Genomic DNA, 26187 nt, shown 5'->3' on the forward strand with positions numbered 1-26187 from the left:
CACCTTGAGCGGTAGGTAAGGCTCTGCGTGCCCAGGTGGCTTCTGCCCAGCCCAGCTGCCTAGTCCTCTACAAAGACGCTAATAAAGTAAATCAATAGGTACAAACATGAGTACACACAGGAATAGGCGAGCAAATAGATAAGGAGTTGGGCTAGGGGGCGAAGAGTCGCCATGCACCGTTGCTTTCCTGAGAGGCCTTTCTGGAGGTCTCACCTAATTGTGCCCACTTAGGGCAATAGTCCTCTCCATGGCAACAGAGTGTTCTATGGAAGGAATGGGCAGAGAGAACCAGGAACATGGTGTTGGAGGCCAGCCAGTCCTGCGGCTTCTAGCCTACCATTCTCATCTGGCAGATAGGGATGCCGTCTCCCCCCAAGCACTCACACGCCACTCCTGTTTCCCTCCAAGAATTGCAGTGAGGGCTTAGGAAGCATGGAGGTACCCCTGAGTTGGGGGTGGGGATTCTGTTGATTATTTTCATTCATTGGGTATTTTTTTCATTGACTACTGAATCCCTGGCATAATTCTGGAGATCACAAAAGTGAGGCAGAAACCCTCACTTCCCCTAGGGGGACTGCAGTCTCATTGGCTTGGAAAGTGAGAATTGAGTGACTCCACGTGTAAATCACTAGCATTCACTCATTCATTCACCCACTGTGCTGGGCCTTGTGGAGGGTTAGGGATTTAAGAAAGAGCTAGACTGGGGCACCTGGTGGCACAGCCAGTTGAGCATCTGAATCTTGATTTCGGCTCAGGTCATGATCCCAGGGTCATGGGATTGAGACCTGCGTGGGGCTCCATGCGGAGCATGGAGCCTGCTTAAGATTCTCTCTCTCCTCTCTCTCTCTGCCCTTCTCCCCAGCTTGTAGTGCATCCTCTCTCTCTCTCTCTCTCTCTCTCTCTCTCTCTCTCTCTCTCAAAGAGGAGCTAGATATAGTCCTGCTTATTTTTAAACAAGGGGATTTAAAAATCAGCCTTGTGTGGTATTATGATAGGGGTTTGATTCAAGTTCTGTGTGAACAATGAGGGAGCAACCAATTCTATCTCATGAGGTTGAGAAGACTTCCCAGAGGAGATGACCATGTAGCGAGGTCTTGAAGGATGAGTAGGAGGCTGTCACATAAAGTAGATGGAAATGGAAGTCCAGGTTAGGGGAAACATGAATACATGAAGTACTGAGGAGGGGTGAGTAATTCAACACGGTGGAAACTAGCAAGGGTTGAGTCTAGAAAAAGAGAAATCGGGTCAAATTAGGGAAAGCTTTAATGCCTTATTCAGCACTTTAACATTTATCCTGTAGGGAGGCTAACATTTCTCAGAAGTGTGATCCATAGGCCACCTCATCAGGATCACCTGGAATGCTTTATTTAAAATCTAAGATCACACCCCAGACCTCTGAATGAGAATCTCTGAGGGCAGGAATATGCAATTTTAATAAGCTCCCTCGGGTGGATTCTTCATTAAAGTTTGAAAACCACAGTATGTAGATGATGGGAGGTCAAAGATTTTTTTTTAAAGGTTCTCTGATTAAAAATTTTAGTACTTTATCCTGTGCAAATTCATCAAGCTGTACACTTAAGATTAGTGAACATTAGCCACTTTATGTATGTTATACCATATTTTTATTTATTTATTTTAATTTTGTGTGAGAGAGTGTGCATGTGTGTGCACACGGGCGAGGGGCAGAAAGAGAGGGAGAGAGAGAATCTTAAGCAGGCTCCATGCTCAGCACAGAGTCCTACATGGGGATCGATTTCATGCCTCTGAGATCATGACCTGAGCTGAAATCTAGAAGTGGACACTCAACCGACGGAGCCACCCAGGCGCTCCTAACATATACTTGTTTAAACTGGCGGTATAAAAAAAAAAAAAAAATAGAATTGGGTCCTAATTACAAACTTAGGATGATGACCTGATGGAGAGCAGAGGCAGATATAGATTTTCTCAATCAACAAGTCTTACTGAACTCCTGTCCTTATTGTAGTCTTTTTTTTTTTTTTTAATGATTATTTTTGAGAGAGAGTGAGTTGGGGAGGCACAGAGAGAAAGAGGGAGATACAGAATCCCAAGCAGGCTCTGCACGGTCAATTCAGAGCCCAATGTGGGGTTCAAACTCACAAACCATAAGATCATGACCTGAGCTGAAATTAAGAGTTGGATACTTATGGGGCGGCTGGGTGGCTCAGTCAGTTAAGCGTCCGACTTCAGCTCAGGTCATGATCTTACAGTTCGTGGGTTCGACCCCGCATCGGGCTCTGTGCCAACAGCTCAGAGCCTAGAGCCTGCTTCGGATTCTGTGTCTCCTCTCTCTGTTCCTCCCCTGCTCATGCTCTGTATCTCTCTCTCTCTCAAAAATAAATAAATTTAAATTTAAAAAAAATTAAAAAAAAAAAAAAGAGTTGGACACTTACCGGGTGGCTGGATGGCTCAGTCGGCTGAGTGTCTGACTTTGGCTCAAGTCGTTATCTCATGGTCTGTGGGTTCGAGCCCCCCATCGGGCTCTGTGCTGACAGCTTAGAGCCCGAAGTCTGCTTCAGATTCTCTGTCTCCCTCTCTCTGTCTCTGTCTCCCCCACTGGCACTCCGTCTCTCTCTCAAAAATGAACATTAAAAATTTTTTTAAAAAAAGACTTGGACACTTAACTGACTGAGCCACCCAGGCACCCCCTTACTGTATAGTCTTATACCAGTGTTAAAGTAGTTAAACAAGGCAAATAGACTAAGGTGGACTTAATGCTTTAGCAGTCTATGGAAGGAAACCAAAATGTAATCCTGCAAATGTTAAGAAATTGAAAACTAAGGACAGCCAATCACAAATGGCCAACTAGGCTTTTCCATATAAAGCAAAACGCCAATCAGATAATTTCTTTGGTTTGCTTTGGCATCTTCTCTATGAAAGTCTGTCCCCTAATTCCTGTCCCTGGAGGCTTCTAATTGCTTCCCATTTGTTGCTGCCCAACTGGCATTGATCTTTGCTCAAATAAACTCTTAAACTTTTAATATGTCTCAGTTTATCTTTTCACATCAGGAATATAAGTATGAAAGAAGAGATTCTCTCCTTGACTCATAAGAAAACAAAAAGTGTTAAACTAAACTATCTCATGCTGAATAAATTGGGGTTCCCAAAGTACGTTCCTGGGAATACTGGTCCACTTGAGAAAGGTCAGTGGTGGGTCAAACACATTTGAGAAGCATTTCATGCCAGAGCCTGCATTCTCAAGTGAAGCAGTGTCATCCTCAAGGGGGTAAAAATTAGTTCACAGGGGGCAAAAACCCCTTAATACAATGGCTTGGGCCCCCCCCCCCCCAACTCAACCTACTCACCAAAATCTTATTCCTTAGTATTTAATTTGGGGGAGGGGCAGGTGGATGGAAAGGAGTGATTAAGGGAATGTCTAAAAAGGCTTCAGGAAACGGAGGGCCAGTAATGAATAAAAGGTTGAGAACACAGCACTAGAACTTCCTCTTGGAGCTTCATGGGGCACATGAACTTATTACAGAGTGAGAAGTTTCAGAGGAAAGAACTTTAATGTCTGCTGACTAGCTAACTTAGCCTATCCTCATTTTACTGGATCCCAGAACCCCTTTCTTACCGGATGCCTATTCTCATTTCACAGACATAGTCTCCCATGGAGTATATTTTGGGAAATGCTGAACTCTATCAAAAACAGAGCTTGGAGAAAATGAGGAGTAAAGAAGGCTAGAGTAATAACAGCAGGTACCATTTACTTAGGCCTCTATGTCCTGAAGGCGTAACTTGGATGTTTTGCCAACATGTAGCATGAGTCACTGGCCACTTCATGAAAACAGAAGTTAAGTTAATTTATCTCATTCATAGGAGATACTTCTTCTGTGCCATTAATATATTGCTCAAGAAAATGTACAAGTTGAAGGAAACAATTTAGGAAGCTTCTGTACCAGATTTTTTCACCCTTTCTTCCAGCTGGATGACCTTAGCCATGTTATTTAGTCTCTTTGTGAACTTCATTTATTTATTCCTTTTAAAAATCTGTAATTAGGGTTAATTATAGCTACCTTTAGAGTCGTTAAAAGAAGAGATAATCGCACAAAATACCTGGCCCAGCGCCCTGAACATTAGTAAGCATTCCATGAATGTCAGTTCTGTTACTCACCCGCTTTTTCTGGCCCTCATTAATCCTCACAGAACTCATGTTTCCGTGATGCCCCAGTCTCTGCTCTTTCTCTTCCACTCGAGCGAATGATTTATTCAGTTAACTAAATTCCAACTGACTGATGATTTAGGATGGGAACTGAAGAAATCATAGCTGGCAGAAATGTGAACTTCTTTGACAATGCCCCAGGATGTGTCACAGAATAAAATAGGACAGAGACTGCGCACCTGTGGCACAGCAACCTGGGCCACAGAGAGGAACAGGACAGACAGACGATTGGGCAGCCTTCCTCCCTCCCAAACAGACCCTCCTAGCCTGGTGCTTTATTCAGTTGAATTCTAGCTAGGGCAACCAGCGTGTCCCAGTTTTGCCCCCCAACTTTCCCATTTACAGCACTGAAAGTCCAGTGTCCCCAGAACCCTCTCAGTCCCAGGCAAATCAGGATGGTTGGTCATGATACTTTTAAGAGTCTCAGCTGTGCCCAAGGCCTCCAGCCACTGCTATCTTGCTGCAACATAAGAATCACTGGCTTGGGAGCCAGGCACACCTGGGTCCAAATCCTGGCTCATTCCATTTCTAGTGATGAATCCTGTAAATGTCATCTAGCTTTCTTGAACCTCGGTTTCTTTATCCAGAGATTTCATCCTATTCTTTCCTGAATTTGTTATAAACTTCATATTATTGTTAAATTAAATCACAGCGCTTGAGCAATGTCAGCCCTCAATGAATATTAGTTGGGTTTTTTTGTTTGTTTTTTCCTTCCTGAGCTCCTTATACTTACTAGAATTTCATTATCTCCTGGGGTACCGTGTGTCTTAAAAATCCCTGAAACTTGTTTCGGGGAAGGGAGGTGGCCTTCGGGCAGCAGGGGGCACTGTTGTCACGATTCCTCTACTCACACCAAAGCAATAAAACTTTAGTAGGCCACTGATCAAAGATGGCTAAACTCTAAACCCACACTTGGTTTTAACTTATCTAAATGTGTCCCACATGCCTGCAATAATGTTTGGGGTGTATCTGGATGATTTTAAATCTTGTACATTTAATTTATAATCCTTCTCACTCCAGGAGGTTTATGATGTGCCAGGGGGTCAAATGTTTATTCCTAGAATTATTTAACCTCAATCAACTAATTATTCTGATGAACGGTATGCCTTTTTTTCTTTTTGCTTGACCAGATTGGGAACAATGACAGGCATTCAACTCAGATTTACTGTAAAACTTGAACAGATTGGGAATTACGGAGTTCCTTAAACTGTCTCTGAAAATAAATATTTCTGATGTATCTGGCAAGTTGAAGGGGAAAAAGCAACAATCCCCAAACTCATTAAACTAAGTAAGTCTAACCATGTTTAAAGAAAATGTTGTGGGAGGTAATAATCCCTATATGCTTAGATGAAAACCGTTCATAACAAATCCTCATGCCTTTTGTTTGCTTGTTTAAGGAATTATTTGTGCAAAGCAGCACTAATGCTCCTGGTGGTAGTAACTGTTTATCTGGGGTGAGTTCTGGGGGAGAAGGGCATAAATCAAATAATTTTTTATTAAACTTCCAGAGTTCCTAACAATATTACATGTCCAAAGGACTCCATTTATCAAGCAGCATGTACATAATTGTCCATGCCCTCTGGTTGGGATCTTAGGAGAATCTAAAGGGTTATGTATCTCAGGAATGGTGTAACCTTAGCATGAAATAACACCCTTCTTTTCTAGTTTACGTAGTTTTTTACTAGCAATTTATACCTACCAAGAGCACTATGAAAATATTCCTGTAAAAATAACATCAATACATCTGAAGGTTCAAAATGCAAACTACAGTTTTATTAGAATCTTCTAGCTGACATATCCTAATAGTCAGATAAATATTTCCAATTCTAAAGCACGAGACAGAGTTTTGATTCCATTAGAAAGGCCCGAAATGACACAGAGTAGGTTCAAGCTAGTGAAGGTCATGTGGCCCACGTGAAGAAGGGGTGTGTCAAAGTGGCATACTGTTGACGGTGGTGTAACAGCTTAAATTTGAGTTACTGTTAAAAACCTACTCTTTGGAAGTGGAAGAAGGCCCGCATAGACAAATCTCTTTCAGCACTATCCGGTAGATATACAAGGTGAGACATATACGTAATTTGAAAATTTCTGGCAGCCACATTAAAAAAGTAAAAAAAACACATTAAAATAAAATATGTTATTTAACTTAATCTACTCAAAATATCATTGTTTCAATATATAATCTCTACAACTTATTAATGAGATATTTTACATCCTTTTTTGGACTATGTCTTTAAAATCTGGTATTTTATATTTTTAGCACATCTTAATTTGGAGTGGCCACACTTCAAAGTGCTCAATAGCCACATGGGGGTAAAGCTATGGTGTCAGTCAGCTTGGGTTTAATCTGTGCTTGGAGAGCCTGAAGCCACCTGGAAAGATTGAGCAGCTGAATCAAATGTCCTGGTTGGAGGTGGAGATATTCTTTCTTTCTTCTCACTCCCTATTCCCTTGCCCTTCCTCCTCACGGATACCATGTAATGCATGCTAACCATGTGCCAGATACCAGGCACTGTGCTGGGCATTCTAAATGCACTATAATCCTGCAAGAGTCAGAGATCTGCTTTTATAAAAAAAAAAGTATAATGTAAATGAAATAACTAAATGATGGCCTCGATAGCATAATGGTTAAGAGAACAGACTTGGAAGCTATTCATACATGTTTCTGCCACTTCCTGTACACCTTGGGGAAGAATTTTCTTCACTTCTGTAAGCCTTAGTTTTATTATTTGTCAAATGGACATAACAAAAGTACTTCCCTTCTAGGTGTTCTGTGATTTAAATTTTTTAATGTTTATTTATTTTTGAGGGAGAGAATCCAAAGCGGGCTCTGCACTGACAGCAGAGAGCCCAATGCAGGGCTTGAACTCAGGAACTGTGAAATCATGACCTGAGCCAAAGTCTGAATGCTTAACCAACTGAGCCACCAAGGTACCCTGGGATGTCCTATGATTTAAATGAGACCATGCCTATGTTGGAGAGGAAAATTTTTCCTTTATCTTTCAAAGATTCTTCTGGCTGGTCTAAATTAAATTGACATGAGACAGATGGACAAGAGAAAAACAAATTTAGTTTTGTATGTGTGGAAACCCCCACACACATGAGACATTTAATAACATTAAGGTTAAATGGCTTATATTTGCCATCCTGAGCTAAGAAATGGGATAGGGGCCTGGGGCCACAGGCCCCTTATTATTGGTCACAGGCCAATAATAAGAAGGGCAGATTGGTAATCAGATGTTTGCCCTGCCGTACAGATAGGTCATTAAGATAAAACTTATCTCTGATAATAACTCTTACGCTGGCAAAACCCCTCAATTCATATTCTTCTAGTTAAGGAAGGGTGGAAAGTTTCTCTTAGGCCTGCAGGGTCTTGATCGCCTTCGGCTCAAAATAGTCCGTATGCCAAAGCAGCACATGTTGGGGAGACTTGTTCTGAACCCCTTCACCTGCAAAGCTGTGGGCACATTCATTAAATATTAATAATACTATTTGGGATAAATGTGGGGTACTTTGGAATTTGTAGCACATTAGACAAATATCACTTCTACTGCTGGTACTACTATGGTGCAAAGAAGTTACGTGACCTAGCCATGGTAACACAGCTAATGAGTAGTGATCAGGTTCTCACCCGGTTTGCCTATCTCTAAAGCAGTATTTGCCATGTGTTTACAGTTACAATATGGACTGAATTTATACTGATGCCATGACATAAAATGAAAAGATCTCTTGAAAGATAAATTCCTGATATCTGCCTGCCATTCTCATAGAAGCAGAATTCAGGGGGAAAGTCTGCGTTTTGGTAAGTAAGGATTTACTGTTTTGTTTTGTTTGGATAAATAAGAATTTACTGTTTTAAGAAACTAGACAATGAATATACATGTAAAGGAAAATTAAATTTAATTTTCTTTGATCCTTTCTTCTTTTTGACTCTCCTTTTATTCGGAAACAGTGCCTTGCATATATTGGCATTAAATTCATGCATGTTGTGGGTGCCTGGGTGACTCAGTTGGTTAAGCAAGCATTCGACTTCTGCTCAGGTCATGATCGCTTGGTTTGTGAGTTTGAGCCCTACGTTGGGCTCTGTGCTGACGGCTCAGAGCCTGGAGCCTGCTTCAGATTCTGTGTCTCCCTCTCACTCTCTGCCCCTCCCCCACTTGCGCTCTGTCTCTCAAAAATAAACAAACAAACAAACAAACATTTTAAAAAATTCATGCATGTTGTGTAAAACCAAATTTTCATTTTACTAAAGGAGAGTGATATTGAGGCTTTTATTCTCTATTAACAATGTGTTTATAGGGATATGTGCCTCTCATCTTTTAAGACAAAAAATAGTACTATGAAAGTACATGTAACAGTTATATGTGAAAGTTTCTATGTGTAAAAATATTTTTTTCATCAAATTAGCAAGTGAAAACAAAACATTAGCCCCAGCGCTATTGGGTCTAACTCAGTTAATTGTACCACCTTGAGTATGCCCTCTCTGCCCAGATCTTGTACTTTCTGCACAGAATTGTTTGTTCTGGGCTTTACCTACAAAACCTTTTCAACTGCTTTCTGTTTGATTTCATGTCACTCTCTTTTTCTGTCACTGTTTTGTCTTCCATCGCGGCTGCTTTGTGACTCTTAAGAGATTCCTAGGGGAGGTCACATGAACCAGTGAACGGGGCTGCAGGCATAGGATAAACAATCCTGGCTAGCATAGTGTTAGTTCAGAGCCATGGCTAGCCTCGAGTGCGTGCCCCGCCTGGAACAACCACCCCAAAGAAAACCATACTCAACTTCATTTTAATCTTGCAATACCTATGTGAGTCCTGGTTACTTATTATTCCACTTTCTGAAAGAAAAACTAAGGGCAGGGACATATCTAGATGTGTGGGTTCTAGTTTGGGCTGGCTTTGCTATGTCATTTCCTCTACTTAATCTTAGATAGTGACACCCATAATTTGTCTCCAAGGACTCCCTCCACAATCTGGCTACTGTTTAACTTTTTAAAAAAGTTTTTTTTTTTTTTTTAACGTTTGTTTATTTTTGAGACAGAGACAGAGCATGAATGGGGGAGGGTCAGAGAGAGAGGGAGACACGGAATCGGAAACAGGCTCCAGGCTCTGAGCTGTCAGCACAGAGCCTGACACGGGGCTCAAACTCACAGACTGTGAGATCATGACCTGAGCTGAAGTCGGACGCTTAACCGACTGAACCACCCAGTCGCCCCTGGCTACTGTTTAGCTTCTATTCCTTATCTCTGTCCAGTCTCCTGACTTCACTCTACCATAGCCACACTGCAGGCCTTGAAACATGCTATTCCCTCTGTCTGACACACCTCTCTTCTGCCCCTGCACCTGACTAATTCCTACTCATCCTTTCAGCCTCAGCTTAGAAATCAACCCCTCAAGGGAGCTGATTTCTTGATTCAGGTTAGGCCCTCATATGGATTCCCATAGAATCCTGGTTCTCTCCACATGCCCCCCACCCCCCACTATTCCCCAGCTTTCATCTGGAATTATCTGTTTACTGCCCAGCTTGACAGCTAGAATGTATGCCTAAAGGTAAGGATCCTGTCTTTTTTATTTACTTCTGTGTCACTTATACTTAGCACATAGTTGGCACTCAATAAATATCAGCTATGGGTGAAGAAAAGCAACTAATAAGCAGGGCATCTTAGGAAGCTTCCCCAGATTGATACTTCCTTCCCCCCTTTTGCCCCAGTTGTAATGGGATATGTAATAAAACAAACATTTCTATTCATCACTAAAGTTTTCTTGGGGAGAGCACTGTGTTAATTTAGAAGAAATATTAATTAGCAGATATAAGAATATGGACTTTGAGGATAGATTTTCTGGTTTTGAATCATGGCTCTGCCACTCAATGGCTATAAAACCCTGGGCAAGTTACTTCTCTAGGCCTCAGTTTCTTCATGTGTAAGAGGGGGGTGAACATAACAGCACACCTACCTTAGAGCACTGTTGTGAGGATTATATGAATTAATGCACACAAAGAACTGAATAATTACTGCATATATAAACAGTAAGTGCTAGCAATGATTATTTCTTTTATTAAACCATTAGAGGTTGGGGGGTGAGCTGATGGAACCAAAGTTGATCACCAAATAATGCTTTTCAGGAGAGTGATCTTATTCATCGTGGGTTTTCTGTTTTATATGTTTGAGGAGAGTTGCTGAAGCCAAGCCGATTTACCGTGCCAATCAGAGATGAGGTAATTTTGACATTGACAGGAGAGGGAGGCAAGATCCATTTGTACATTCAACAAATATTTACCGAATGTCTATTTTGTGCTAGACATAGAGGAAAATAAGATCGTCACAGCTGTTACAGAGCTCCCAAAAAAAATCAAGAAAGAAGAGAGAAACTAGAGAGGCTGGGGACTGGGAGTGGGGGGTGGGGTGCTGGGGGCAGACCAGTTTCTCTCTGGTGGGTACGGCACAGTAGAGGAGGATGTTGAGAGAACAGAAATGCTAAGGCAGGATTTTAAAGCGTCTGCTATAGGATGTGTTATGTAAGTCCTCCCCTCCATCCCCTACAATATCTTCAATAAAATTTTCATTGCTCACTCAAGAGAGCCTGAAGAAGGGGAAGATAGCAGATATCTGGGTTATAACTGTTAGGGGAAAGAAGCTATAGGCAAAAAAAGGACTTCCTTACTCTTGTGTACTACCAGTAAGGAGGCATTACAGTGCATGCAATATTTAATGATTATAAATGATACCTCCATGCACTGTATAACACAAGACTCTTTACAATGAATATAAATTAAACAGTACCAATAGCAGTCATATTAGCTGAAAAGAAGAGGCATTATTCAAGCAGGAAACTTGGGACTTCCAGGGAAAAGGAGCCTTGAACCTGGGAGTCACATATGACCACCAACCAGCCCCTCTGTGCTTAATTAGTCAAACTGGTGATTCATTGATAACTATGACTTATTTTTTTTTAATGTTTACTTATTTTTGAGAGAGAAAGAGAGAGCACACTGGGGAGGGGCAAGGAGGATCCAAAGCAGGCTCAGATAGCAGCAAGCCCGATGCAGGGCTCGAACCCATGAACCGTGAGATCATGACCTGAGCCGAAATTGGATGCTCAACCAACTGAGCCACCCAGGTTCCCCAATGACTTGTTATTTTATAAACTACTGCTTACAAGGATGCAGCCTTTCTTAAACATAAGTATCCTAAGGCTTAGGTGTGAGGAAAGAAGGGGTCCACTATATACTTAAGGCTCCCATCCTTTTCTGACTTCCAGTTTTTCACTTTTACCATCCTTTAAAAATAACAATTTAAGGAAATGTATATATTTCTTTTAAAAAGCAGCAGCCTAAGAAGTAATCAGTCATCACACCAAATAAAACTATCAGTTTGCCTGAATTTCCAAGAGTGAAGTAAATAAAGCTCTGTTGGAATTTACCTATACAAATTGAGACTTTCCAGGGAAGAGAGAAATAAACTAGATTTTTTTTCTTTCTCTTAGATTTGTTTACTGTGTAAACCCTGGGGTTTTTGCATCTTATAATGTGACTACTGATTAAAAAGATATATGGTTGTTTATTAATGTTCTCAAAGCATGATGCAAATTCACATCACCTTGGGTATATTTTGCCCCTAAAGCTATGAAGTAAATATGGAAGCATTTTGTAGTTAACAAGAGCAAAATATGTTAATTCAAATAGTTGGCTTTGAATAGGATTTTCCTTTAAACCATTAATAGGAAAATGAAGAGAGCTTGGGTGGTCAAGCATGAAATGTAAATGAGAGCAGTTTTCTTTTTTGTCTCATCATCCGATGTTATTTGATGTTAAAATTTAAATTTGATAATGTGGAATATGACCTTATCATGAAACAATGCAGTTTATGCCCCAGATTTTTTGACAGCAGTACTGAAACTGTGATTTTTAAGGACCATTTTCAAATGACAAGTGCAGTGAAAAAATTAGACATTTTGAATTGGTGGAGTCAGAAAAAGAGCTTGCCTGTCCTTTTATACACAGGATCATATTTTTTAAATCAAAAACTAAGATAGAGGGTGTTAAAGCAAAGCAGAGACAAATCTCGATCTCTTTAAATGGCTATAAAATTACCAGTGGAATTCTTGAAGGGCCAAATAATACAGGAAGCATATACTTTTGCCCTCTTATTAAAATGAGGAATATGTTTCTTTCAAGCAGAAAAGGGTTTTACAAACCTCTTTTCTGCTTTCGGTATCAGCCTCAGAAGGGCAACCATATCCTATTGTCTGGAGGCTCATGAGAAGTGCAAAGGACAGCCACTACCACGAGCTCAGGAAAATCAAGGTGGACACCAGGCCTCGGCTTCTACCATTCTCCTACCAGAAAAAAAAATTCAGAAAAAGGTCAGTTTAAAACACACACATTTTAGTCAGGTTTTAAGTGTAACTATCTCCTTAAATATGACAGATCCTATGATTATAGGCTTTTCAACTTAGGTATTAGTGACCCATTTTTTTTTTTTTCCTATTTTAGGGGCCTAAAAAAAGAAAAGAAAAAAAGACCTCAGAGTGGCATAAATTTCTATCAGACAAGAAAATGAATTAATTTAGAAGCATTGTAAAACTATGAAATTTGTACCAGTTTTCAGGTGTCCCGATATTTAGGCTGCTTTATAGGGATAGCTAAATTCACTGGCAACGTTAAGAAATGGTAAAAAACGTTAAGAAATGATAAAAAAAAACTCATGCTAAAATATCCTGTCGCAAATATGCTTTACTTTGGAAGGCATCCACAACAGCAATGTACCATTTTCCAGAAAAGCATTTCTATACCAATAAGAGTTTTCCTCTAAGGGAAGACCCTTGCACAAACCATCACACTGCACGGAGCTCTTGAGAATATTCTGGAAACATCACTGTGAACCGTTGCTTCTCAGCAAAGAGAGAGAAATGAAATTCAGCAGAAGCAGCAACTTTTGGGAGGAGAAACACGGTTTCCCTCTTAGAATGCTTTTCTCCTGGAATGGGTTTACTGAGAGCTCGGCTTCTCTGGTGCTTTAAATCTGTGGACCGTTGAACGTCACTCCGCCTTTTTTGAAGTTACAAAAATACTTTGGGGTGTGGCGGGAACAGAAAGTTTGGAAAATTAACTGCGTAAGACTTCAGATAACACAGAAGACATACATGCAATAGTATTCCATGAAGAACTTAATCAACTCAATCCCTTGCATGTAATTAACCAAGGCACACAACGACTCCAAATTCTGCACTCCAAAAAAGGAGGGAAAATGCAAGGGTCCTGCAGCAGTTCCCGGGACTACGGAGAACTGCTTTGTTACAAGTGTATCCAAAGTCCCCAGCAGCAGAGACTTGTGGGGCGCCGCTTATCCTTGCCGCACTCGCTCTGCAGCTCCCAGAGGTGGCGGTTGTGCTATGAAGGAAGACCCTGCCAAGCTGGCCGACAAGATGCTGCGCACCCCCAAGTGCTCCAGGTGCCGGAACCATGGCTTTCTGGTGCCGGTCAAGGGCCATGCGGGCAAGTGCCGCTGGAAGCAGTGCACCTGCGAGAAGTGCTACCTGATCACCGAGCGCCAGAAGATCATGGCTGCGCAGAAGGTGCTCAAGAAGCAGGCCTCCGAGGAGGAGCAGGACGGGGCCCTCGTCGCGCAGGGCCCGGAGCTGTTGACAGGGGCCGCGGCCGCGGCCGCAGCCCTGGGCGCAAGCCTCCGCCAGCTGCCTCTGCTGACCGCTTCGGGAGACTGGGAGCCAGGCCCCGAGTGCCGCGTGGCCGCCGGCTTCCCGGAGAGGCCCCCACGGGGCCCGAGCCCCGGCCCGAGCGCCTTCCAGCCAGTTCTGGGCGGCCACGGCCGCGGCCGCGGCCACGTGGGGCCGAGCGGCGATCGAGCCGCCGTGGCCATGCCCGGTTCGGTGGGGCCCCAGCTTGGGATGGAGGTAGCAGGCAGGGGGTGCCCTGACCGCCTGGGGCTGCGCAGTCCGTTGCGGCCCCTGCCCAGCCCGCCGTTCGACTTCGGTAAGATTCCCAGGCCCTGCGTGGCCTCGCCCCGCCCGGGATTCCTCTCCAGTGCCTTACGCTGGCAGCCCAGGCCATCCTGGATCCTGCGGGGATGGACCCTCGGGGTGGGGGTGGGGAAAATGCTTTCCAGAGGTACTCTTGCTTTGGGAAGCTTTCCTCTAAATAGAGATTTGGGTTGGGTGGCATTTTGGAAAAAGGTGACGAGAGAGGGTTAGAAAGGAACGGACGGTTCAGACGGCCGTTAAAATGTTAAAATTTAGCTTCTTGCTTTGCCGTCTAGCAAGAAAGAAAATGGCCCCCAGACGCCTTGGCTGTGGGTCCTTCTTCAGGAAGACGGTCGAGAGGCGCCCTACTGCGCTTGCGCGCTTCTTCCCGCCTTTTTCTTGGGCTGGTGGTGCCTCCTTCAGGAGGCCTCTGTGGGTGGGCCTGCGCAGCCCTGACTGCGCCTGCGCACTCCTTCCGTTTCTAGAAGCTGGAGGCTCCTCCCAGCGGACTTCCCCTGCAAGGGCCCTAGCCCATTGCACCTGCACACCCCTACGCACCCTTTTACCGGGCGTGGGAATGAGACCGTTTTATGTTCCCCACTGGAGAACGGTTGAAATATTGATGTTGCTCCTTTTTCTCCCCACCCATCACATGCATAAATTACATGGTTCTCTATGTCTTGTGGTTTGCACTATTAAAAGTACAATTTCAAGTCATAGATTGGAGCCTCTTTAAAATTTCAATCGCAAGTCATATATAGATTTGACGCTCTTTATGGGCAGAGACACGCTCTTTTTTGGTTTTCCCTATGGCAGTGTGGTAGGAAGAGCACAGGAGGCTAGGGGAACTGCTCAGTCACCTTGGGCAAGCTCCTTCCTTCTGTGGCAGCCTCTCCCCTCTACGCTAAGGGGACCGGCCTGGATGCTTTCTGAAGGCCATTTCTATCTTCTGGGACATTCTAGTAAACTTTGGGTCCCCAGGAAACTAGATGGGGAAGACAGACCTGAAATAGCAATTCTAGAAGATACCTTTCCATAGACACAGTGCCTTTCTTTGTTCCATCTCAACAGGGGCTGAGCATTTAACTATGTGCCATTCACTAGTGATGAAGAAGTGAAGAGGGCAAAGGCACATTTGTTGCCTTCAAGGATCTTGTCTTTGTGGGAGAGACAGCACCGGTCGAGGAATCACACAAATCAATATAAAGAGCTCTCTAATAATTGATGGTCTCGCTGTGGTCTGAAGGAAGAGTAGGAGCTGAGGACTTCCAGAGGCACAGTGGGATTAGGGGGGAAAGTCTTCTAAACTGAGGGAACAGCATCTGTGAAGGCCTTGAGGTTGATGAGAAAGGAGAAGCTGTTGGGTCATAGTGCATGCGGAGGCTGGAGTGGAGGCAGGCACCAGCCCTCATGGGGCTTTGTGGCTATGCCAAGGACTTTTTCTAAAGAAGGGGGACGTGGCTGAAGGGCTTAAAAAGCAGGGAGCATCAAAAGCATAATGGACGTGGGAGATCTTTGTAAGTGGATCTGAGCGTTGTGTGCTGCCTTCGCACAGTGATGTGATGCTCTTTTTCCTAGCTCTGTGTTGTTTTAACACTTCCGTCATTGCTTACCTTTTCAGGGCTCCCTCTGAACATCAGCTCAGATCATGTGGTGGGGCCTGAGCACCTGGAGAGACAGCCTTCCAAGCTGTACCCTAGCTGCTCCAACATGCATTCCTACTGTGCATTCCCGCTGGGCTACCAGGATGGATCCCCGCCTCCGGGGATCCCCCTGCAGCGGGGCTTCCGGCATGTGTCCTGCAGCCCCTACCATGGAGGAAGCTTGGTAAGTCCCATCCTCACTCCTTTCCTGGTTCCTCCTTACCCCACATGCCCTGTTGCCATTACACATCCTCAATCCCAGGAAGCAGACCGCTGTGCCAGGCTGTGCCAGGCCCTGAGCACTGGTAGGATGGATATAACATTGACCTTGTGCCATGTACACCTGTGGGAGTGCACATGTGTAGGCAAGTCCATTCGCGTGTAAACAAGTTGGCCTGGGCTGTGGCATGTGCTTTTCAGAGCTGGGAGCTCAAGCAAGAACGAATGCAGACACATCTCAGATAAACCCGGGAATAGCCACACAGTACCACCGACCGGGTGAGTGACCAGCAGCCTGGACTCACGGGATGCTGATGTTGGAAGGGTGCTTCATTTTGCTGGGTACCAGAAAGGAGGCATCACTGTCCTGGAACCACGTAGTTGAGGGCGGAGCCAGGAGCAGACATAGGTCCCCCGCCCAAAGGTATGGGCCGCTTGAGACTGCAGAAGGCTTTCAGGAGAAATTTAAGCTTAGTCATGAAAAATATGGAAACATTCCCCCAACATAAGCCTGGAGTTTTGAATACTGAGTATGTAAGAGTCAGGCCATCCCTGTTATGTGAGGTACGAGTCGGGGTGATCAGGTTTTGTGGCCTTGGTTACCAGCTCCTTGCAGACCAGAGTGGTTAAAAGCCCTTTACCTTTTGGCAACCCTGAGACCTGTGATGACTGCAGGATAGAGGCCTGGCTATCCAGTCTTGACTTTGGGCCCATGAGGCTGGGCCTGTAGGGAAGGTCCACTCCAATGCAGCTCAAGCTCACGGAAAAGTAGACCCTTATTACCTTTCCTGCCTCCCTCAGAACTAAAAGCCTAACCCTGGGTGTTAGGTGTTTCTCTTGGGTGGAGGGTAGAGAAGAGCGAGGACAGAGCAGGCTTCTTTGTTTAACGCGGAAAGTGACTGAGAAGAAGGAGGAACGCCTGACATGTACATACCGAGAGTCTTAGCTGCGGAGTGTGGAGCGATGAGCTTCCAGAGGTGTCCAGGCAGGTCAGGCACCCAGGGCGCTGGGTCCCCACTCCTGCTGCAGCCCCAGCAGCATCTCTGCTGTCTGTTTTAGATACTTTAGATACTGATAAGTCCTTTTCCATTGATTCAAGGGGAAACCGTTTGGAAACCACTGGTCTTGAGAATTTCTGGGGTGCCTCCTGACCCTTACGTGAGCCATCAGGGCACGCTGTATTACCCCACTGTAGAGTGGAGGAAGAAGACTCAGAGAAGCTAAGTAGTTGCTCATGGTCACAGAACTGGGGATTCAGATTACACAGCTGCTCAGTAACAGAGTGGCAGTCACCCCAACTCTGGAGCCCTGGCACTTGGTGCCGCCTGAGGTGTGTCTGTCGTGCAGAGGAGGAGCAAACATGGCCCTTGACTCCCCACCACCCCTGAACTCTGTGGGCGCTGGCCACCCCCTTGCAGCTCAAGGAGAGCACGGTGCCTCCAGCCTTCACACAAAGAGGGGGCCCTGGCCAAGTGGAGCACGCACCCACCGTCTGCTCACACAGAAGCTTGGATGGAGCCTGGCGTCCAGGGTAGGGCTCTGATTGACAGGCTTGCCAGACGGCCTTTGTTAAGAGTGTGATCTCAGTTGGTTTATCTGGGCCTGAGCTGCCACCACAGGCCCCAGGCAGGAGCTGTGATCCAGGGAGAGACTTGGCTGAGCAGCTTGGAATTAAAGCACTAATAATCCCCCTTCCCACCCCCTCCACGTCTGGATAAAGGATCAGGCGTTTATTTGTGAAGCTGTTTCAAACCCAAGAGCCTATGAATTGCTTTCATCCTTGTCCTGCTGCACTGTGCCCAGGCTCTGAGATACTCTCCAGAGAGGTCTTCAGCCTCCTATTCCTGTCCCTGCCCCATTTGCTGCTTCTTTACTTCCTCTGTCCTCTTCCCACAAAACAGCACAAGCTCGGAGCTCGACAGACCTGGGATCCAATCTTCCCTCCATTGTTTCCTAACCATATGGCCTGGGGAAGTCATGTAACCTCTGAGGATCTCACTCAGGTTCTCGGTCTGTATAGTAGGGGTAAGAGTACCAATCTCACGGGGCCATTGACAGATGGAATAGGTGTAATGCGTGGTAATGTGTGCCTGGCACAGGGTCTGGCATGTAGCAGGCACCTAAAGGTGGGCTTCCTTCCTTTCCTTGTGGTTAACTTAAGTTAGGAAATGATTTTTGCAGATTGTCTCAAGGCTTTAACATGCTCATGTGTGACTCACCAGTGTGGGGGCAGTGTGGGGTTTCTCAAAGTGCCTTAACAAAGACCACTTTTAAGAGCACATCAGATCTCTTCTAGGACATTAGGATTCTCTAGAACATGGCATGTAAATTGCTGCTCTAAAGGATCTGGATGGAGAAGTAAATGATAGGAACTACATCTGAAATTTATTATTATTTAAAATTTTTTTTTAATGTTTATTTATTTTTGAGAGAGAGGGAGAGAAACCGAGCATGAGCAGGGGATGGACGGAGAGAGAGGGAGACACAGAATCCGAAGCAGGCTCCAGGCTCTGAGCTGTCAGCATAGAGCCTGACGCGGGGCTCGAACTGCCAAACCGTGAGATCATGACCTGAGCCAAAGTCGGACGCTCAACCGACTGAGCCACCCAGGCGTCCCAATGAAATTTATTATTTTTTTATTACATTCGTGTCTTTCTGGGTTAAGCTCCAATCTGTGTAGTCCTCACTCCAGATGCCCCCACTCCAGCCCTGGGGTCCTGTGGCATGAGCTCAGCTTCCATGTTCTGAAGAAGGAACAGAAACATGGAAGGGCTAACTGCTGAAGTTGCTTTGCTGAGGTCTCCCAGCTTCCCTTGCCTCTAACAGCTGCACCACACGCTGTTGTATTGGAACAGGGCCTCCAAAGGCCCCTGACTCTCAATTCCAAGTCCTTAGCTATACCAGAAAATGGGGCCACAGGGGGTTGGGATGCATTCAGCACAGAGCAGTGGAGTCCGACAGACTTGGGCTCCAGTTCTGCCTCTGCACTTACCAGCTCTGTGGCCCTGGGCCCGAAGCTTCACCTCACTGACACTGTTTTCCATCATTATAGTGAGGGTGACACTAGAACCTCCCTCCTAGGGTCATGAGGATGGAGTGAGGTCATGGATCTAAGCATATACAAAAGGGCTCGGTGGGACTGGCTGCTCCCCAGGCTCACCTGAGATGTGCCGGTATTTGTTCTTGCCTTCAGTTATTTGGTGGGTATTTGCTGAACACCCTGTTCCGAGTGCCCTGTGCCCAGGTGCTTAGGTCAGAGAGGCGAATCGACCTCTTGGGGAGCCCCCCATTTAGAAGTATGAGACCTGTTTGATAGCCCATCTGGCTAAGCCTCTTCCTCTCTGGCTTCTCTGCTGTGTGTGTGCTGTGCAGGTGTCGGAGTCGGTGGGAGACTTCCAGCCAAGCTACTACCCGCCGCCTCCGGCTCCGCAGCAGCCTCAGTTCCTCCCGCCCGGCTTCCTGTCTGCGCTCCACTTCCTCCCACCGCTGCCGCCGCCACCGCCGCCGCCACCGGCATCTTTCTCTCTTGCTGTCCTGTCTGACACAGACAAGGAGACCACTGGTAAGTGACCTGTAGTCCAGCTTCTGGGGGAGCCAGGAAGACTTTCTAGAGGAAGGGGGACCTGATCTGAAGTGGATGTGGAGAGAAGGGAAATGGGGAACAGAACTTAAAATGTATCAGACCCTGGGATAAGCTCTTTCCTTATATCCCTCCCTTTATTCCCTATGCGAGCATCTAAGAGAGGGGGTCCCCAGTCTCAGGTGAGAAAACCAACAGCACCCTGAGAGCTTCTCGCATATGTAAGTGGCAGATGGCAGAGCTTAGATTTCAACAGAATTCTGTCTGGCTCCAGGTCCGCTGCTAATTCCCTCCCCTTACCAGGGCCTGTGGGCAGAGACGTGGAGGGTGGCATGCATGTGGTGTGTTCAGAAGACCAGAGGTGCCAGGCTTCTCTGGCTCGGCTGGGGCCTCTCTGGCTAGGGAAACGGCAGGTGCGGAGCCTGGAGCAGTAGCTGGAGCTGGGTTGGGCCAGCTGGGGAAGGGTCCTTTACCCCAGGCCACTTGTAGAGAGAAACAGACCAGGAGCTGTCCTTCGCAGCTCTGCCACTGGTGCGCTGGGTGACCTCGGGCATTCATACCCTCTCTAGGACTCCGTCTTCTCATCTGTAAAATGGGTCATGTCACAGGGTTCCTGTGATAGCTGAAATTCTGGATGTAGAAATGCTTTGGTTTTTCTTTGAGACTCTCGCAGCTTTAAAGGTTCTAGGATATTTTTTTCCCCTTTCTATCCTTCCCTGAGGCGCCTTAGGAAAAGAAACTAAGGCCTGTCGCACACTTGGCTGTGTGTGAGATGCCTAGATCCACAGGATGGGGAGACGGGACGTAGCTTGAAGCATGCCGGCCCCGGAGCCAGACAGCCTGGGTATTGGTCCTGGCTCTGGCATTTACCAGCTGCGTGACCTTGGGCAAGTTAATTCACCCCCTGGTGCCTCAGCTTCACCTTCTGCAAAAGCGGACTAACAATCGTTCCTACCTCACGAGGTTATTCTGAGGATTAAACAGAACCTAGAACGAGGAAGGCATTAGCGTTCTCACTGTTTCCCCTTGTCCTCTTGCTGACCTTGATGTTGCCAGGTAGCTCTCTCATTTGACGGAAAGAGACTGAGGTTCAGAGCTGGGGAGTAGCTCGCTTCTTGTCCCCCAGCTCGCACAGGCAGAGCCGGAGTTTGAACCTGAGTCTGTGTCATGTGGCAGGGGGCTAGATTGCCAGTGTCCAGACTAGCAAATGAGAGGCAAAGTCCTTCTCCACGGGGACCAGGAAGGATGAGAATGCCTTATAGAAAGTTTACATCTGAAGGTAGGTAATCTTCCTCCTAGTGAATCCTGTAAACCCAGCCCCTCTTCTTTGTCCTTCACAGACGACCAGGATGTGAAGGTGCCGGCACCGGCACCGCAGGAGCCGCCCGAGGTGCCGCCCGAGGTGCCGCCTGAGAAGAAGGAGGAGGGGGAGGAACCACCGCCTGAGCCCAGCCAGCCGCCCTCTCAGGAGCAGTCTGACTAGGTCCGGGCTATCGGGCCAGCAGCGGGGGCACTTGGGGGTGTTACAGCGATGATGTTCTTGTTTGAGTTCAGGGATGGGTAGGGAGGAAGGATAGTAGTAGGCTTAAGAGAGCAGTTAATTTCCATTTCAAGACAGGAAGAAGGAGGGTGATTTCTAGGGTCCTCTCAGTCCCGGGATGGGGGACTGAACAGGATGGAGGATGGTTAGCAGGGGAAGGCCAGGGCTCTGAGGATCGGGGGGCTGGTGGAAGCTCACATTTAGGAATGAATTTAACCGTGTCCAGGTTGTGCCGCTGTCAGATTCACTCCCAGACGCGGTCTTTGATTTCCTCAGGCCGGGTTCCAGGACAGGAGGCACATCTATTTCAGCCTTCTGCTTCTGCCTCTGCTTGGTCCCAGCTGGGGGCACAGACACCAAGCTTCCAGCACATCCAGGTGGCTGGTGGGAGCAGCGGGGGCCCAGGGCGTTGACGGCAGATTCTGCAGCGTCCTTCCTTGCTGCTCGGGCTCCCGAGGGCTGCCTGGCCACTGCCCCGTGCCCCTTCTCCAATGGGCTTTACTAAGCATTCTGACCGCCGGGGCTCCCATCCATAAAGTTTAAGCCATTATAGGCATCATTTCTGGTTTAAAAATCTATTAAAGTTTGATTATTTGATATTTTTATAGTGATTGCCAACTTCAAAAAGTAGGCTGTTTGTAAGCACTGATACAGTTCTCAGACAATAGAATGGTGCTTCTAAATCATCTGTGGTATCCGTTCCTTCTCTGGGGACAGCTGACTGTTGAAATAAAATGAGCATTGGAAATTCTTGTGGAAGGTTTATTCTCTTTTTAAATCCTTGTGGAAGGCAGTGTTGGGTTGGGGGTCAGGGGCCTGGCAAGCCACTCCCTAGTCTACCTCCCTTTCCCTTTCCCTCTGTTATCAAGTGAGACGCTTGGGCTAGGCTACTAGATTTTTTTAATTATTATTGTTACTGTCACTACCTTTTTCTTAAGCAGTGGAGACCTTTTGAGGAAATCGGATTCAGACACATAAAATATAAAGATTTCTTCTAGTTTCCTTTCCCCGCTGTGTGGGTGGGCAGAGATAGCCTTCTGGAGAAGTTGGGGCCTCGACCACGTCTTAAAGAGCACGAGTGAACTAGGTGAAAGTAGGCACTCCCGGTAGGGGGTGCAGAAGGAGAATAGGGCACCTGGAGTGAAGGATTCTGGGTGAGAGACCGTGTCCTGTTCTCTGTCCAGGGAAGGACTGGTCTTCAAGAGAACAAACTGACCTGCTGCCTGCCTGACCTGTAGCATCCTCACAGGACAAGTGGCAGGAAGATCACCGAGAAGTGATACTCCATGTTCTCCCACCATCGGTGTAGTGGCTAGGCCTGGACCTGTTCTGTTAGAAGGCACTGGAACAGGTACAGTCCTAGGAATTTTTCAGTTAGTGCTTTACAGACAGTGCTTTCAGCAGGGCAGACCCAAGCCCTGTAGGCCTGTAGGTCAGCACTGGCTTCAGTCTGGCTTTGGATTAGCCTGGCTTTGAGTCGGAAACACCCCCTTACCCGCCACCCCCCACCCCAGTCCTGTCCTTGGCTCCACAGTACTGCAGTGGCCCTGGATTCCCATTGGCCTCTCTCACCCTGCCCTCATTGGACCCTGACCTGTCAATATGGCCAAGTGAGGCTGGATTGGTGCCTCTACTTCTTTTTTTTTTTTTTTTTTTTAAACATTTATTTATTTTTGAGACAGAGAGAGACAGAGCATGAGCAGGGGAGGGGCAGAGAGAGAGGGAGACACAGAATCCGAAACAGGCTCCGGGCTCTGAGCTGTCAGCACAGAGCCCGACGCGGGGATCGAACTCACGGACCATGAGATCATGACCTGAACCGAAGTCGGATGCTTAACCGACCGAGCCACCTAGGCGCCCCAACCCCTACTTTTTCAATACACTTTGTTTTATCTTGGACTCCATGTTTTGAAAGATTTTTCGACCAAGCTACATTAATCAAAGCATTTTTGCTCAATGCACACAGAAGTGGGAGAATCTGACCACGTGTACTCTAACATTCCAGACCAGTGCAAGGAAACAGGATGTTTGGTTAGCCTGTGAGGTTTGAGATAGGAAGCTCTGGCCTGCTGAGAAGCGCAGTGTCCTGTTGCCAGAGTCCATGTCCACAGGACTCTAGGAAGAGGAAGATTGCTCAGTTCTATAGGCCTGTGATCTGAAGAATGTCTGAAGACTGGTTAGCATCTTTTCCTGGAACCTTGAAGGTGCCTGCTGTGGTGAAAAGACCAACTGTGGGACAGGGTTGGAGACTTGCCTTCCTCCCTTACCCCTGGTGTGAAGCCCAAGTTCTGATAGCCCCAGCTTGTCCCTTCCTGTGTGTTCACACCATGCTTATTTACCTTGGTGGTGTCGGTGGACCCCTGCTCCCTGTAGCCTTTCCAGTCAATCCAATCTTTGCTCCCTGAATGCCCTGTTCCTGAAGCAGCTTCAGCATGAGCACTGAAACACAGGATCTGAGCATGCTGCCTTGCTCACACACCTTCTATGGCTCCCTACTGCTCTGAGGCCAGTATCTGCAACAATCTGTCTGCCCAGCTTTCCAGCCTCTTCTCTCACAGGCTGGCCCAGCCCAGGTTTTGCAGGGGTGGAGTCCGCGAGGTCCAGGCAGAAAAGGATGGGAAGCAGAGAGACCGGCAGCCAGCGGCAGCACTGCTCATCCCTAAAAACCGAGGCTTGGCTATGAGCTGGGAGAATCTTCTGGAAGGCAGCTGGCTGGCATTGCCTGACGCCGGAGGTACTGTCAGGAAGCCGCCAGGAGAGGGCGCGCGGGGAGCAGCTGTGGGCGGGGCCTGTTGCCTAGCGACTGGCCTCAGAGACACGCGCAGGTCCGTTGCCAGCTGAGCTGGAAGAATAGGTTTCCGCAGCTCAGGGCTTGAAGCGCCCCCCAGAGACCTGGGATCTCCCTGGGAAATCAGAATGATGAGCCTCTAGGCTGGGCTGTGTGATTGCCAACTGCTCAGCAATCATCTTTGCTGTGCCTGTGAAATAGATACCCTCCTATATTTCAGACACCAGCCCCAATCCCAACCCCAGCGTCCCATGGCTTATTCCTCTCTCTCTCCTTTCTGCACTTTTGCACGTACACCCCCTCATCTCCTACTTACCCTTTCAGACTTAGCTCACCTGCCCCCTCCTCCAGGCCAACTCAGCCTGTCCAGGCTCTCTGTAGCCCTCTATCACATGACCCATCCCACTGAATAGATGCCCCTCTCCCAAGTCTTCAAATTTCCTGGAGGCAGAGACAAGGTCTCATTTGTCCCTGTAGTCCCCAGCTCCCAATGTGGGCTCAGCATTGGTTCGGCAAGTAGTTACCGAGTGCCTGTTGCAGAATGAATGGCTGCATCTCAGGGCCATCTTGGGGATTTGGGGGTGAGGAGTTGAGATGCCCTGCTCTCGCCGCTCACTGCAGCATCTTTTGCCTTACATTTGTGCCCTGTCTGCTGGGGTCCCACACAGGAGCAGATGAACAGGGAGTGAGCCTTCACTGAAACTATGCTGTGTGCTGAGCACTGCACCCCTCCCCTCATTTAATCCTCACAACAATCCAGGGAAGAGGTGCGTTATTATCCCTATTTCACGAAGGAAAGCGAGGCAAAGAGAAGGATAGCGATTTGCCCAATGTCACACAGCTTCTAAGGGTGTGCAAAGGGCCACATACATCCGTGGGCACCAGTTACAAAGTTTTTAATACCCATTTTCCCCTGAGTTCCTATCTTCAGATTTTTTTTTTAACCATATGAAAGCTCCCTAGTTTCTGAGCAGATTCTAGCATAGTACAGGGAGAACAGCCTAAGGATCTTTGCCTCTGGAAACCACTTCCACTCTACTGACCATAGTACACAGAGCCTCCTGAGAAAATGCTAAAGTAGGCATCATGGTGATGGGTGTGGGAAGGGCCCTCCGGGCCTCTGAGCCAGAAGGCGGTCAGCATTTCCCGTTGCCTGAGCTCCCATCGTGGCCTGGGGTTCACCTAAGCCCCACTGTGTGAGCCAGGATTGACAGAATGCTTGTTCTTGTGGCTTGTGCAGAGCAAGGGCGTCTGTGTCCTTGTGTCTTCTAAGGCTGCACAAATAGGTTTGGTTCCTCAAACCTTACTGGAGAGAAGCTCTCCCACCGTGATGCCCCCAGTTTTCCCGGAGAGTCGGGTGGGGGTGCTCTGCACCCTCCTGGAGACGAAACACACCCCTCTGGCCCCAGCACAGGGGATGAGACCCTCTCCCTACAGCTCTGGGGATCCTCACAGCTCCTTCCACTCCTGGGTGCTGTGGTCTTGGTGGACCTGGGCCTACGTTCCTTTTACTGGGGGGCTGTTCAGAGACCCTAGATGGGTCACAGCCTCTTCTCATTGGCCACACCCCAGGGGCTCCACCCCCAGCTAAGCCCCCCACCCCTTGCCTCCTCTTAGCTGTGTGTTCTTGGGCACATCGCATCTCTTCCCTGAGCCTCCCTTGGCCCCTGTAACATTGGTTCAGGGGTGTGCTGAGGATACAGGAAGCTCTTGTATGAAATGCTGCTTCTTTTTTTTATTTTTTTTAACGTTTATTCATTTTTGAGAGACAGAGACAGAGTATGAGTGGGGAGGGGCACAGAGAGAGGGAGACACAGAATCTGAAGCAGGCTCCAGGCTCTGAGCTGTCAGCACAGAGCCCGACGCGGGGCTTAAACCCAAGAACTGTGAGATCATGACCTAAACCAAAGTCAGACGCTTAACCAAATGAGCCACCCAAGCGCCCCTGAAATGCCACTTCTAATGCCACCTCTTAATGTACAGTAGATGGTACCTGCGTCGTTGGATGGTTGATAGAAGCCTCTTCTTTGAAACTGTGTCAGGAGGTTAAGAATTGCAAAGCCCAATAGCTGAGGCTCTTTACTGCCAGGCGCTCCCCATGTGCCAGGCACTGTACTGAGCACTTTTCACAAATGCTCTCTGCGAATTCTCACAGCGACTCCTCCAGGCAGGCACCATAATACCCCTGATTTACAGATGGCAAGACTGAGACCTACAGAGATTAAGTTCTTGTACTTGGCCATAGTGCCTATAAATGGCA

At 47.0% G+C, this 26187-nt stretch overlaps 1 protein-coding gene and 1 long non-coding RNA gene across 5 annotated transcripts in view; one reads left to right on the top strand and one right to left on the bottom strand.

Annotated features, from left to right (window-relative positions):
* Positions 1-243, bottom strand: part of LOC122241352 — a 24131-nt gene extending 23888 nt beyond the window's left edge. The window contains exon 1 of the long non-coding RNA XR_006221440.1: positions 4-243. This is a non-coding gene — a long non-coding RNA (uncharacterized LOC122241352). The remainder of the gene's footprint in view (positions 1-3) is intronic.
* DMRTB1 (DMRT like family B with proline rich C-terminal 1) overlaps positions 1-21887 on the top strand; it is a 22411-nt gene extending 524 nt beyond the window's left edge. For 2 of the 4 annotated variants that reach the window (XM_042997235.1, XM_042997234.1), the window contains exons 2-10: positions 3617-3717; positions 5311-5468; positions 7856-7982; positions 10304-10396; positions 12399-12543; positions 12674-14170; positions 15779-15984; positions 19392-19581; positions 20940-21887. In XM_042997235.1, the coding sequence (XP_042853169.1) occupies positions 13573-14170; positions 15779-15984; positions 19392-19581; positions 20940-21082 (1137 nt within the window). In that variant the 5' untranslated portion in view covers positions 3617-3717; positions 5311-5468; positions 7856-7982; ... (1 more) ...; positions 12399-12543; positions 12674-13572 and the 3' untranslated portion in view covers positions 21083-21887. Of the gene's footprint in view, positions 1-307; positions 439-3616; positions 3718-5310; positions 5469-7855; positions 7983-10303; positions 10397-12398; positions 12544-12673; positions 14171-15778; positions 15985-19391; positions 19582-20939 lie in introns of those variants that run through there. The other 2 variants (XM_042997233.1, XM_042997236.1) reach the window with 2 other exon arrangements.
* Positions 21888-26187: the final 4300 nt, after the last annotated feature.

Source organism: Panthera tigris, chromosome C1, assembly GCF_018350195.1.
Source record: "Panthera tigris isolate Pti1 chromosome C1, P.tigris_Pti1_mat1.1, whole genome shotgun sequence".
NCBI classification, from domain to species: domain Eukaryota; kingdom Metazoa; phylum Chordata; class Mammalia; order Carnivora; family Felidae; genus Panthera; species Panthera tigris.